Source organism: Mercenaria mercenaria, unplaced genomic scaffold (genome assembly GCF_021730395.1).
Source record: "Mercenaria mercenaria strain notata unplaced genomic scaffold, MADL_Memer_1 contig_2990, whole genome shotgun sequence".
NCBI lineage: Eukaryota > Metazoa > Mollusca > Bivalvia > Venerida > Veneridae > Mercenaria > Mercenaria mercenaria.
In genome coordinates, this window is record NW_026461087.1 from 7,165 (window position 1) to 22,560 (window position 15,396).

Here is a 15,396-nt window from a genome sequence, read left to right on the forward strand (position 1 = left end):
CGCAAGTCCAACCGAAACGCGAAATTACGATATTAAAACATTGTGTTTTCGCGCTTTCGCCTTTGCAGTTGCGTTTTCGCGTAAAAATATCGCGTTTCCGCGTAAAAATATCGTGTTTTCCCGATTTCGCCCTTAGGACGACAACGCGAAACTGCGATGGCCCCAACGGAACACCGTAGTAAATCGAATTTCCTGGTTCCTTACAAGACCAGAGTTAAAATATGAAACTGAGGTGTGAACAGGCTGTGAAAACGGAAACGGTTATCCATCCATGCCTATATTTGCGAAAATGTAGACTTTTCTTACTACTACAGCTTACATCTAGCCTCATGCTACGAAACTATATAGAGATAAATGAATGTTCCGAATCGGCAATATATCTATTTGTTATACGAATAGAAAGTCAAACAATGAATAAAAACATTCAACCGTTTCACCGTTCTAACTGATTTTTCATGTATCGGCGCGATTTCTAAGATCGATATCTTCAAACTGTTTATTCAAACAGAAAACGTAACTGTTCTTTCAGTTATGCTTATACTATGCGTATAATCCTAGAAATTATTTTCATTCAACAGCGGGGGTACATTCAACATATGATTTACATTATCGGATGGATAAGAACATATGACTTAGCTCCTAGGTTATGTCATCAGGACACACATACATTTGTCTCAACATATTTCAAATAAATCAGTGTAAATGTTCAGGCCACCAATCCAATCCAAAACCCGTCTTTCCTGATAAAATGATAAATTTCAACATATATAATTTGTTTAGTGATATAGATATTCCGTTCGAAATATAAATGACCTTCTTCTATTCACTAACGTGTTGCTTCACAACAATTATGCATTTTACATATAATTGTTGTTTATTTGTCATCAACAAACCTTGTGTTGTATAATCACTGATTAGAAGAAATAAATGTTTGATAAAAAAAATGTCTAACGATAATTTGTACCATTACAGTCTAACCTTATCATTTCCAATATAAATATTTCAGTACTGCAAAAGGTTATCTGCAGAGATTGGAGAATTCAGTATCGACACTGGACAAAGGGACAAAAGAAAAATGGAAAGGGTGATGGCAAACCTGTTGGTTCTTGGTCCTGCAGGAGTAGGAAAATCATCTTTTATCAATTCAGTGTTGAGCATTTCCTCAGGGATACTTAAAAGCAATGCATACACCGCTAGTCATGCCACCGGAACAGTAACCACTAGAGTACGTAGGAAATAGTAGTGCATTCAAATTTTAGCAATTTTAATGAGGGGAAATAATTTGTACAGGAAATTACCCCTGGTGTGCATATTTCTTATATATGCACAATAAATAAATGAGTATTTTTCTCTGCAACTTGGAGCGGTACTACCGCTCGCGGAATTGGTATTCGGATTAGTATTATTTGGATATTCTGGTACTTGGTCTTCCATTAATAAAACCAAAAATTCGTAAAAGCTGTAAAACCTTTGAAAGATAAATAAATTTACGAGAATTTCCATTTCTTAAAGTTTGAAGCAAAACGATTTCGTAGGTGACGTTGATGTTATAAAAAAACGTTGACGTGCTGATTTCTGTCCAGGTATGCTATACTCCATCTTTCCAGTATACTTCCGGTGACTCCCGTACTGAAACAACTGTATGATGTTAGATCTAGTAGCATAATAACTTTTCAACAAAAGATGATTTAAAAAAGAAATTAAATCAATACATACGCTAAAATCGGAAAGTCAGAAGTCCAAAAATAATTACAGTAGATCATATTTCTTTCCATGTTTTGCGCATTTTCGCGTAGAACGGGTGTTTTTATTGCACTTTTTTACTGCTAAAATGCATTCTGCAAGGAATGAAACAGAATTCATGTTTAAACTCCAACGTTGGCGAGTTAGGTAGATCAAAACCTAAAGTAGCGGTTTGTTATGAGAACAAGAGCCAAAATGCGTCATTTCAGGAGTAGTAGACCAAAATTGACTGGCTGTTTACTAAGAACTGTTCAGTCCCCTATTTTCTTTTCATCTTTTCGTTGATTCATATTAACACTTTCATGAAAATAGATTTAGGAAAAAGTTATAGTATATAAACATAAATAAATAGGACCTGAAGTGAAAGAAAGGAAGAGTTGAATTACATACATTTAACCTATTAGGCATATAGGTAATTCAGATCAATAAAATTGCACCTTTACTTATCCTACCTATAATGTATTACAACTCCTGTTCATCAATGCGATAGTTTGATAAAAGCAAAACTGTTGCATCTTCACTAAAGTACCAAGTAATTCTTCATTTATTATGGGATTTTTACTGTAAGTAAGTTGACAGAAACACCCGAAGCAGCGCACCATACACATACAATATATACCAATTTTAATTTACAGACAAATTCTTCAGATACATGTCCATTTATTGGCATCATAATGTAGTCCTTCTTGTTGCATATATACTATATTCATATATGTTCTTCTTTTTCTGTTTATATAATTTATGTCTCCCACCACACAGTGGTGTGGGAGACATATTGATTTACTCCTGTCTGTCTGTCTGTCTGTCTGTCTGTCACAAAGCTTGTCCGCACACTAAGTCGAACATTTCTCATCCGATCTTCATTAAACTTGAAACAAAATATGTTTGTCCATAATTCCTCGGTCATGTATGATTACTAGCCAAATCGGCCCAGGCACATTTTATTTAGTAGCTAGATCGACCTGCGTTTGTGATGAACCAACTTTAGTTTAGATCGACCAACAAACGTTTGTATACAGCTGGTTTCGCCACTATCATTCGAAGCTTTATGATCTAGACTGTCCGAAATAAAGTCATTGTATATGTCCAGTAACAAGTTAGCATTGGAATAATTGCACACAAACCAGTCTTTGAGAGTTATTTCACATTGAAAAACCACTACGATTATGAAAACCATAGCGAAAGTTTACAACAATGCTCTTCAATTGGATAAGCGTGAGTTTAATTTGTGACATGCTTTATCATGTTTATTTTGCGGCCATGTTTTTTACCATACCTCCTTGGCCAAGTTCATTAACTATCCGAATCGCCCGAGGCACTTCAGAATTATGGCCCTTGAATTACCCAAAATCTTTTTACTCTTCACAGGTATATTTGTAGTGGGTGAGCAGTATTATATATAAAGACTGACTTACTATTTAGATGATTAGACAGTTGTGGGAGACATGCGCTTTCCTCAAAAGCAGCTCTAGTTATTAAGTAATATTCAGGGTGGTCAACTTCCAGTCTTCAAAGATTGATTATGTAACTGATACTTCCTTTGGCTTCTTTAGATTTCTAATTTGACTGACGTATAGCAGTTAGCACCTTGTTTATATTTCCTGTATCAAGTAACTAACCAGCCTTTCGAAGTTAAATTTTAGCCTCTAAGTTAGAAAAAGTATTTTGTCAAAACAGCATCTTAACATTATTCAACATTTGACTCTCTGATACTTACTTGTTCTTGAATATCATTAACACTTTCTGCATCTCTTAAAACCTGAATCTCTGATATATCCATATACTTTTCCCTGTCATTGAGTCGATAACACAAGTACTGGCTATGACTGGAATTGGTATTCTCTGTGCCAACGTAAGTCGCACATCTTATATGCAATGAGTTATCTGTTCCACATTTAATAAAATGGCCATCCTAAAAATAATGACAATTGCTGGCCTCTCTAGAAGTTTGACATGCACGGTTTGTCCTCGATGGGTGTGTCGCGAAATTGGTCCTTTCGCGCTTTAAGTGCATTTCGGTAAATTGTATTACTATACAGCAGTCTATGTAAAAGTCAGAGGTATTTTCGTAGGCGAGTGACGTCATACGGCCATATAAATACACACTGCGCATCCAGTTTGGACAGGTCGTCATGTGAGCTCAAAGAGTGCACATCGAAGAGAAACTGGAGAAATAATTTATAATAAATAAGCCATAATTATAACTGGGACTTTGGTAATAAATAATTTAGGTGAGGCACCCTCATATTTGCAGCTTCGGCTCATCCTTGCTGGGTCCTCTTGATAGCTATATTGTTTTAGTGGTCCATGTCGCAGTATAAGCTGATGGTTTAAGGTTATAGCGCTGAACCTTGGTAGTCTGAGACAAGGTTTTAAACAAAGTTTGAGACAAGGGTTAAAACAGTGGTTTAAGACAAAATTGTTAGGTGTTTGAGACATTTGGTTTGAAACAGTGTTAAGGTTTGGACCTAGGTGGGTTGTGGAAAGGTCAGTCCCTCATCCCTGCAGCGTATGCTCATACTTGTGGGGTTTCCAATCCATATACTCATTCTAGGTCGAGTGGTTCATGACAGAGTGTTGAAACGTACGGTTTGAAACAGCTGGTTAAAGGTCATAAATTTAGGTTGTTGGAAACCAGCTTGTGTACAATAAGGACCGCATAGTAAATTGATTATCTGCTTGATTTTTAGTTAATTTATGTTTCAAACAATCATTTACAAATCATTGGTCAAACCAGTCAGAAGCAAGGCAGCTTAAGTAAAATTCATTATACAAGTTTTATACCAATCAAAAGCAGATAGCTTAAGGAAAGTTCTATATATAAACAGTTTAATAGTTAGTTACGCTCGGTACACGTGACAGGTGCTTCACGTATTAACCGAGAAGCAAACGGCCAATAGGGTCAAATGTGCTAAAGAAACGGTGGAAAAGATCTAAATTTAGATGATCACACAATATCACAGCTCCTAACAGGAGATGAGACCTCGATATGATTTAATTAGTCACAGTGTCGCGTTGACAACAGACAGTGGCTGTAGAAAGGTGGTCGTTGACTACTTCTTGCAAAAATCTAAGTGTCAAAGCGGGTTTGCATTCTATCTTCTTTAACTCAAGGGGTATTGTTGTACAATTTCACTGGGAAATTTTATCGAGAGAAGGTACTGAATGCTCTTTAACGAAAATACATAAAATGCGTCCAAGGACAAGTCTTCGTTGTCTCCGATTGATCCATGACAAAGCAGCAGCTCAAAAAAGTACAATAGTTCAAAAGTTTCTGAGAGATTGAAATGTGTTGCAAATTAATCATCCTGCCTGTTCACCAGGTCTTAGTCCTTTTAAATTGTTCTAGCACACACGATTTCCTGTTTGTTTGTCTATTCTTACAACATGAAACAACAGTTCGATTTTTAAAATACATGGTGTGAGTCACTGTATGTATACTCCACTCCAGCAAAAATGGCGTATAACATCGAACAATGGGACCCCATTGGAAATAAGTAATTAATTTTACTTTGATGGGTCATCCCAGGTATTAAGATCATACCTTTTCTATTTAGTAAATCATAAAATATACTGACGTAATCTTTCATGTACCAATTATGAATTAGAAATCTGTTTTAACATGTATATTATATTCTGATCAAAACATCTTTCAATCTATATGGGCTATTGTATACATATATTTTAATGCATTAGTTTTATTTAATGTTTTATGATCTTATGCCTGAATAAATTTGAACTGAATTGAAAAAAAAAAAACACTGTTTGCTTATTTCCGTCTTTAAAGGCATATGTGTAGTCAAAAAAGTCTGTTGTTTCCGCAGTTTTCATTCTAAGATCCAAGTTATTCCATATAAATAGATCAAATTATTTAAGAAATAATTTATAGCAAAAGAGTGCTTTAAAACTATTTATGCACGATGGGTGGTTATACGTCGGGCGTAATAATTTATAATATAGTGAAATTATTTGAATGACGTTTTACCACCCGAGTGTATAAATAGTGTTAAAGCACGCTTGTGCTATAAAAAAAATTGATTCTAATATGCCCATCATCTCAGACACTAGATAAAATATACAAGCGCTCTTTTTTTAGTCGCAACAAACATTTTGACGTCATCGCATGTTAACGTGACGTCATTCTAGCGTAAGAGTGTTTTAACAGAGACAAGCATATTTGAATGTATTTTAAACTATGAAGTGATGAAACTGTTCAGATTATGACCATCAAGAAGCAAACACGAAACTTCTAGATGAGATACTTGCAAGTGCGTCATCAGAGAGAACGCTGTAGGAAAAAAAAAATATTAACATTTTCCATTGTGTTGTCATATGGCTCTTACCTGAAAGATTAGTATTTTTTTGCAAAAGAAAACAATCTGAAGGCGGTCACATACAGTCTTCAATGTGTCCATAACGGATTGGATAACAACTTCATTCGCATTCCTTCATGAAACTAAAACAAGTCGAAAAATACACCCACAGGTTGTCCATCACGATTAAATGCAAATGTTGCAGACTCGGTTTGATTACGACTACCCATAGATACTGGAAATACAAGCTACCTTTCACGCCCTCTAGCCCTGGGTTTATCAGAACGCAATATTGATAAATATAACGAGTACCAAAATAAAATTTAGAGACACAAACACAGAAACAATCACAGTTATCACCTTCTGCAGTGACCTTATCGGAGCCTTGATGTACATGTTTGGCGTATAATCTAGCTATCGTAGAACACTGACGTCATGAAAACTTAATTTAAAAGCTACTGCTTTAAGGAAGAAACTGTCTGAGAATTAAAGTCATGTCTAATTACATGAGTTACTGATATGCTATGAATTATTCTTTATTATTACTTACTTTCATAAAAGAAAAGTATTAATTTACGGGGAAATATTTAGAATGAGTAATTGTATATCGTAATATGTAGGTAAAATAATCTTTAAAACATGTGATTGCAGTAAGTTTGAGTATCAGGCCGATAACAGACTGGCCAGGCCACTGAGTTCGATCACAGACCATACTACTGTCTTAAGGATGATTTGATTATTTGAAATGAATTCATACATCGCTGGTGCATAATCAACTTTATTGTATTATTCATTTTGCACTTGCATCCTATCTGCTGTACGTGCTCTAGTAGCTTTGACAAAGACTGTAATTATCAATATTACTTCAGATTGATATTTATTAAGAAAACAGATCAGCCATTTCTTGTGTTGTTTTTATATATTCCTAATGTACTTTCATCTTACAAATAAAATGTTAAAAAAGCATCAATATTGATTGACACGAATCTTTCCAAATTTCAAACAAAAACAAAAACCCTGACTCATTCTTAACACAGATTCTTGAAGAATATTTATTCATTATATTTGTATGTTTTCATGGTTAACTAGGGTATAAACCTTCGTCACTGCACATATTAATTAGATACAAACCCGTATCTTTATATACTTTCTCTGAATACAATGAAATAAGTAACAAACCATGAAAGATTTACAGTGTTTTGAAAGTTTTATGTTTCGCCTTTAACGCAATGGATTTGAAAATATCCACTTTTCTATATATATAACGTATTGAAATATTGTGTGTAGACCTCATCATACACTATCGTCCTATACTGGCGCGTGTGGGTGTGCGTGTGTGTGTGCGTGTGTTTGTGTGTGGATGAAAGTAAATATAGGTCAACAACTCCTCAAAAGCCCCACTCTTATGTATTTAAATTACTTGCTTGCACCATACAGTATAAGACTGTAAACACTTTTGATTCGCATATATCTTTAAGTTTGATACAGCACATTCGTTATGGATGTAACTGTGCTGTTTATTATGTTTAGCAAATTCTATATGTAATACTGTGCATTCTATTGCAGTTATCTAGTTTTCGCGGAAAAGGTGGGCTTGATAATGTACAGCTGCATGACATACCTGGTCTGCTAGAACGAGTTAACTATGGTTTTAACCTAGGGAACCTTATCCACCTGATCGACGGTCATGTAAAAGTTGGTTATAAGGTATGTAACTAAATGTATACGTTTTTGTCCTGCCAGTTAAAAAAGCTAACATGCCTTTCCCCTGGCCCCATTGCAAACCTGTAATACTATTTCATTAGAAAAAATAAGGAGTGGTTAAAAACGCACCACAAAATAACTGTATTCTTTTGTCACGGGCGTAACCAGTGGGGGATGCGACGGGTGCGATCCCATCCCCTTTTTCTGCAAAGCTTGCATTTTTCATTACACCAGAATACCCTTGAATGTCCATTCTTTGTTTTTTTTCGGCTCGCTACGCTCGCCTACTTACATATGTCCACTATTATTGACGCTGTAACCTTTGCATAAAGTCTATTGATGACCGTCTATATCTCAAAAATCAATGGATTGAGCCCCGGCAGTTTTTTTTTACATTTTTTTACCTAACGTTTCAATGTTGAATCTGGCGATTTTACAGAAGGTTGGATGTATCTATCTATACAGAGGACTGTTATTACAACCACCATATATTTTGATTGATCGGCTATAATTGACAAAAAGGGAACTCGAGCTCAAAAGTCTTATTTACTGAAAATGCGAAAGGACCAGTGAATAATACCTATGGATATGGTGCTGATATGACAAATACATTACTGTATAAGTGTTTGTTTATCTAGCCTGATGAGAAATAAATCTGACATAAGCTATTCTGTATTCTTTTACATGAACTGCTTATGAAATCAAATTCTATAGCTGTGCCTTTTCCTTTCAGTATATTTTTAATTATAGATATATTGTAAGAAAAATACAGTGTCACCCTACAGCTGCTAAAAACACCATTTTTGTCGTGCGTTTTTTTAACGCAATGACGACATTTCCGCTCATAAGATATAGAAATTCCTGCGCTTTCGTGAATTTAGATAAGATTTGAATTGACCGAAAAGCACATTTTAACCCCCATTTCTTTTCTTTCTATAGCTGATGCCTAATTTTCATTTGATCCTGGCGCCGTGCGATAATTCCTTGCGGATTTGGGGGCATCGTAGATGGCTACGGGCTACGGCGTTTGTGTTCACATTATATACGAGCATCGTGACATTTTTTGTACAGGCTCTCTGGGATCCGTTCGGACGCTGCGCGGAGATTATACGGAAATCGTGCAATTTCAGTGCAGTTACCGTGCAGTCTCTGCAAGCTTCCCACGGAAATCGTACTGCTTCCGGCCATGCAGATGCTGCGCGGGGAAGATACGGTGACGGTACAAGCCTGGACGGCAGTCTAGGTGCTTAGAAATTCTGGTATTCTGGGGGTCAGTCTGTCTACCCTCTCCCGAAACATGGTTGGCTTGATTCTGAGGTAAGCTTCGAAGTCCCCATGGGCTTCTCGCATCAACTCGTGCATCAGGGTGTCGTAGTGTCACAGGGTGGCCCGTCTCAGCAGCAAGGGCTTCACGCACACCGTCCTCTTCCTGTGCCTCGTCGGACCTGCTGCTCATCAAGGACAACCAGGCTTGTAATCATCTTCTCTCTTTTCTCCTGACCTGCCTCAACTGAAACCGCAGGTATGCCGCTCTGAGTCTTGGTGGTACTATCATTTTTCCGGAGGGACAAATAATGAAAACATGTTGGAGATGGCCAATATATATAACCATCTGAAATTTTTTGCGGCAATGATGCGGCCGCTGTAGGGTTGCCGCGCGTGATATCTTAATATTCGTGAGTTTTCAAGGGTACCGCAAGGACAGCAAACGGCAACCTTGCGGCAGCTGTGCGAGGGCCATGCGAAGGTCACACGATTCTACAATCTCCGTACTATTTCTTTTGGGCAACATGTCCACGAAACATCGTGCGTTGGCTGCACAATCAGTGCAAGGTCTCCTAAAGATACCCGTGCAGCGATTGTGCAATGCCATCTGCGACACGTCTACCAGCTTTCGATTTTTCTAATTTGTATAACTTTTCACTAAACAAAATCGTAGAGGCTATGGGGCCCGTGTATCTGTACGAAAATCGCACTGCCGCCTTCTGCACGGAAAAGAGGATACGGGCAGTCTACGGGCTACGCAGACGTATCACAGACCAAATGTGAACTAGGCATTACTTGCCAAATATTCTCAGCTGTGTACATATACATGTAATTATTCTTCGTATCATAGAATATGATTTTAAGAATGCCCAGAGCATTATTTTTATGCGGAAATGATTATGTATAGCCTATATACCTTTTCGCAATAGTGGAATGAAATGTATAAAAATGACGGTTTAAGTTTACATTAATTTTCTAACAAATGGTACAATGTAAACTTTGTTTTATAAACAACAATGGCCTTATTCTATGCACATCACATCTGTCAAATATGTTTAGAAATAGCGTGTCTTTCTTGATATTAACATTATCTTATTTTACTGATTACAAATAAACTAACTGAACTTAAAAGACGTTATGTACTATTCATTGAAAAAGAAACCGGAAAAAATGAGTCACATATCTTCCTATCAGTAAGCTTTCAAATACACGCCAAATCGCACGGAATGACTTCTTGATTTAAAAATTGTCTGGGGGAGCCGCGCCCCCCCCCCCCCCCCCCATACCCCATCTACCCCCACTCGTCGTTTTACGACTCGTACTCGCACCCCTATCCGAGAAATTCTGGTTATGCCTATGTTTTGTATTTCCATGATGGTAATTAAACATGATTTGCATGAAAAATAGATATACAAGTATTTAATTTCAAACTGACAATGATATATATTAGGCCAAGACAATGTTTTTAATGTCTTAACATTTTATTGAATTAATGAAGCAATATATACAGAAATCAGTGTATTTAGTTAAATGTCAATCACATTTTGTTTCTGTTTCTAAAGTGTAAGAGTTATTCATCTACATTCTTAAAATTATGCTGAAAGGAGAAAAAGTTTGCAGAAGAAGTTGTGAATACACATTTATTCTGGATGGGCCTAAACTGTTTTTGTGGGTGAAAACAGTAGGTCACTAAGTCGTGGTGGGTCTTTAAGGTCTCTGACATCATTTTCCCCTAGCCGATTTAAGGAAGCCATCGAGATGACTTTAAGAGAGGTTAGTGGTTTTATTCAGGTGCCCGCCCATATCTGAGGGCACGTGTGGTCTTCCTCCGCCAGCAGAAAAATGGGAATTCGATATATTACCTAAATTGTGTTGGTGTCACAGTTAATTTAACATATTAAGAAATATAACTTCGACTAATATGTATTCTTGTTAATTAAATTGTAATGATAATAATTTTTTAACTATGTCACTGGTGTATATTAATACTCGGCCAGTCTCCTAGATATAGTTATCTTCTGTCGATTCCTGATACTGTCTGGTATTCATGGGACTACTTCTTATCGGTCAACGACTTTTATCTCAAAGAAATGCAACAAGTCTTCGCTTTTGTCCAGCATTGAAATATTATATTAAAGGATTGGAACACATTTGTGCGACTGACGTGTACAAGTTTCAACGTATAAATTAAATAAAGAAGCAAATTCAGTAAACCGGTATCCGAACGAGATGAAGGTTTCACTCTTGAAGTAGCATTCACTGCCTACAAGAAAAGTAAATAAAATTTTATGTCAATCTTTTTAAAAGCGACACATTTTAAATAACTAATAAACAATCAGCTAACGCATGACGGCGTTTTGGCCGGGTTTTCTGAATTAGGTGATAATGAGTTAAAGTTCTAATAAAGGCATAAAATAAATAACCCCCAAATTAATAAGCACTATTGAAGGAAAAAGGGAAAAAAGAAATAGAAGGTAGAAAATGAAATTAAAGAAATAAATTGGTGTAAAAGATAAAAGTAAGAAAAACACCATTTTCATTTGACCTTGACCTTTGACAACCCCGAAATCAATAGGGGGTCATGTAAACATCAATACCGATATACCTATGAAGTTTCAAGATCCTAGGTGAAATACTTGTCCATATAATGAGCGGAAACCATTTTCAATGTTCAGATCCCTGTGACCTTGACTTTTTACTAGTGATCTCAAAATCAACATATCAATATACACATCAAGATCATCATACCTATCAAGTTTTAAGGTCCTAGGTGAAATACATGTTCAGATATAGAGTGAGCAAAAAGGTTAACATGAGACTTATTATTTCCATCCATCCGCCCGCTCATCCGCCTTGACAGACCTAATCTACAAGCCGGACTTTTCTTCCAAAATCCGGCCAAAAACCATTTTTCTATATTCAGTAACAATGTATGCTTACCTCATTCCTAACTGAAATTATCAAGAGAAAACAAGTTTGGTTATCTTGACATTGACCTAAGAAACCCATTATACGTCTAAAACCATACAGTTCATGTAAGCTTCTGAAATTCCAAGTTTGGATGCAAAACATATTTTTAGTAACAGCGACCTTTACCTTGATCCGAGTGACCAGAATGTATACCGTATATCGGTTTCAAAGAAAGTACTAGTATATGTTAACTAAGCTTGGTCACAATATACCATAGAAAACATGGACATCAAAATTACAATAAATTTGCAAAATCAACATAGTAAGCATTTTATAAGTACAAAGGGTCATAACTCATGTGCACCTGAAGCAGTTATAATGAATTTTGTAGCATCAATTTTTCCAATTACAATCAACATAACTACGATGTTTTATTTAAATGTTACAAACCATACTTGAGATATGACTTAGGACGGACAGAAAATGAAATAAAACACTATTTATGTAATATATATGTAAGTACAAAGGGTCATAGATCTTGTTTTCTTCATATTATACAAAAGACCAAACATCTTTTCCTACTCATGTTATCTTACCTAAACTTGTACAATTAATGTACTTGACCACTGAATTTTTTTTAAAGTCTTATTTTTAATTTGGTTGTTAATGGTAATTTTTAAAAGCATGTTGTATTTGTAACGAAACATACCTGATGATCGATACATATGCTTAGAGTGTTTTAAAAGCGTAATTTAAAAAATATTGGCTGGCATTTTGCAGAGGCGGAGAGGTGACGGGGCTTGACTTTTAAGTGTCTGTGGTTCGATAACAAAACAATAAATAAAAAGGTGGAGGTAAATACTAAAAGGGTTATTACAATAGTAGCTGTATTCGGCACTCGCGGATTTTGCAAGGACGGATCACTCTTCGTGAGATCCGATCCAGCAAAATGCATCTGAGCCGCATCCAAGATCGAGCTACTATTATAATAACCCTATTATATGTCACCAATATAGGAACAGTCGGACATATTTTACAGTGATTGCGAAACAACGGGTTGTGAGTTGTTGCCACCTCTTCTATAACTACAATAAGTAACATTGAGATAAGAGTTGATTCACCTGTATGTGTGCGTCGCACTTGGTACATACGCTACCTGTATCCTTCTTCTCTCTCTCCACCGTCCTACCCCTCCCCCAACACACCCACCCGAGGAGTCGTCTATATGTTCATCGCTGGCAACTATAAACACGCTTAAATTCTAGAATCTTGCCTAGATATCTTCCCATGTAAGACTGAAACTGCATTTAAAATTTTGAGTATTTAAAACATTAAGTAGTGTCACTTAACTTTATAATGAAATTTAACATGGCGTTTTGCTCTATTATATGTTTAAGGCGGTGTTGCTTGTACCAAGTCATTTTCACTATAAAACATCTGTTGTGTTGTGTTTTCTGTCAGAATATTCACTAAATTATATAAAAAAATGTGTCGTTCATATGTTTTTTGTTATTTGTTTACGCAGTTCAACCCGAAAGAAAGCATAACTGAGTCAGATCCATACTTTCGCAATGAAAGCATAGATAGAATTAACTGCGCAGTCTTCGTTATGGATGCAACTGGATTGGACAATCTATCCAACTTGTATAAAACAAAAATTCAAGATATACAGCAAGTTCTCATTGAAAAAGGTATAATAGAATGCCAATATTAATTCACCCCTATTGGATATACGATTGTATTGGGTGTACAATAAACAGACTTAAGATTATGGTTAGTTTTAACATAGTTTATTTTTTATATTCAATGCATGCGTGCACTCAATGCAGGAGAACCTATAACAAAACGATTTTTATTGAATAATCAAAGTGCAAAAGTGTAATACGAAAGACCAGTGGTGAATTCGAACTTCATAACAAACAGCAGAAGTTCGTCATTTTATTTATATGATCTTATTTTGACTTGGTCATAAGATTTGGGAAGGTCGCTTAACTTTCAAAACATATGAAGATACTAAACAGATGTCATGCATCTACTAAATCGATAAATGAAGATAAAGATTCGAGAAAAAAGAAATCTCTACTAAAACACCATCGGCTTTGTGAACAGTTTATTTGTTTGTTTTGGGTTTAACGCCGTTTTACAACAGTATTTCAGTCATGTAAAGGCGGGCAGTTAACCTAACCAGTGTTCCTGGATTCTGTACCAGTACAAACCTGTTCTACGCAAGTAACTGCCAACTTCCCCACATGAATCAGAGGACTAATGATATCAGACACAATGTCGTTTATCAAATAGTCACGGAGAACACACGCCCCGCCCGAGGATCGAACTCACGACCCCACGATCCGGAGACCAACGCTCTTACCTACTGAGCTAAGTTAATCGGATTAATATTATATCATTCTTGCATACCAGACGGGGATTTCTGGTATCTTTACCGGTGCTGGAAAATTCCATCTTACACCCCAGGGTGTAAGATGACTCTCGTGCTGTAAATGACGTATAACGAACTACATATATGTAGAAGATTTATGTAGTAATTTATATTTTATTTTAAAAACGGAATAAAAATTCAATACCTTGACAGTTCCTATTGGTTCCTGATAGTATATTTCTCGATTCAAATCACGTTATTTTATCAAAAATTCATAACGTTACGCTGTAACTGATAAAACAAGACCGGAACTAAACATTGTTGTTTGTTTTGAAGCGTCATGACGTCTTTCCTGTTTACGGACGTTGGTTTCCCGCGCTTTGTTTAAATACACTGCCATAAGAAATAGTTCTAAAAAGAAAGCCGTTCGATTGATTTTATTTTTATTATTATTTCTTGAAATCGGTATACAAGAAAAAGATTCTGTCACTGGTTATAGGTGCAGATGGAAATATCCGGCTCTCGGGTAACTGTTTAGGCGGTAACTCGACTGGGAGCCTCGTTACCGCCTAAACAGTTACCCTCGAGGCCGGATATTCCCATCTGCATCTACAACCAGTGAAAGAGTCTTATAATATTTCATTGGTTGAAGGTTTGGATGGAAATATAAGCGATAAAGAGGTTCCGCACCTATTCTTTTTTTTTACGTACCGTATTCTTCATCAAAGAAAGGAATCACTATTTTATGAGAGAAGCGTATGAATTTATGCATGTACCTACAAATTATAGCATGGGAGTCTTCTTACACCCCTGGGTGTAAGACGAATTTTTCCAGCACCGACAAAAGTACGGGAAAATCCTGTCTGGCATGTCGTTGCCGCCTAAACAGTTACCCTCGGGCCTGATATTTCAAGCCTCACATTGAACAAGTGATAGTTCTTAACACTTATTACATAAAGCTTGAGGACTGGACATTGAGTAGTTTAAGAATAACTCCGTCCCTTTGTTTTTATCTTATTTGTGACCCACTTGACCCAGAAGCTTTAAACGTGATGGCATAACTGAACTTGTAAAGAAAATTAT

The 15,396-nt window shown here is 36.2% G+C and overlaps 1 protein-coding gene across 1 annotated transcript; it reads left to right on the forward strand.

Moving 5' to 3' along the window:
- Positions 1 to 1,016: 1,016 nt before the first annotated feature.
- On the forward strand, positions 1,017 to 14,595 carry LOC128552646 (interferon-induced protein 44-like). The gene is made up of 3 exons (XM_053533685.1): positions 1,017 to 1,225; positions 7,623 to 7,763; positions 13,462 to 14,595. The coding sequence occupies exons 1-3, from the start codon at positions 1,076 to 1,078 to the stop codon at positions 13,648 to 13,650; spliced, it is 480 nt and encodes a 159-aa protein (XP_053389660.1). The 5' UTR covers positions 1,017 to 1,075; the 3' UTR covers positions 13,651 to 14,595.
- The last annotated feature ends 801 nt before the right edge of the window (positions 14,596 to 15,396 follow it).

Bases quoted from the DNA above. Each gene is read 5' to 3' on its own strand.
- LOC128552646 (XM_053533685.1), top strand. From the start codon at position 1,076: ATGGAAAGGGTGATGGCAAACCTGTTGGTTCTTGGTCCTGCAGGAGTA. The intron at 1,226-7,622 runs GTACGTAGGAAA...ATTCTATTGCAG, and splicing joins CCGGAACAGTAACCACTAGA to TTATCTAGTTTTCGCGGAAA. The intron at 7,764-13,461 runs GTATGTAACTAA...TTGTTTACGCAG, and splicing joins ATGTAAAAGTTGGTTATAAG to TTCAACCCGAAAGAAAGCAT.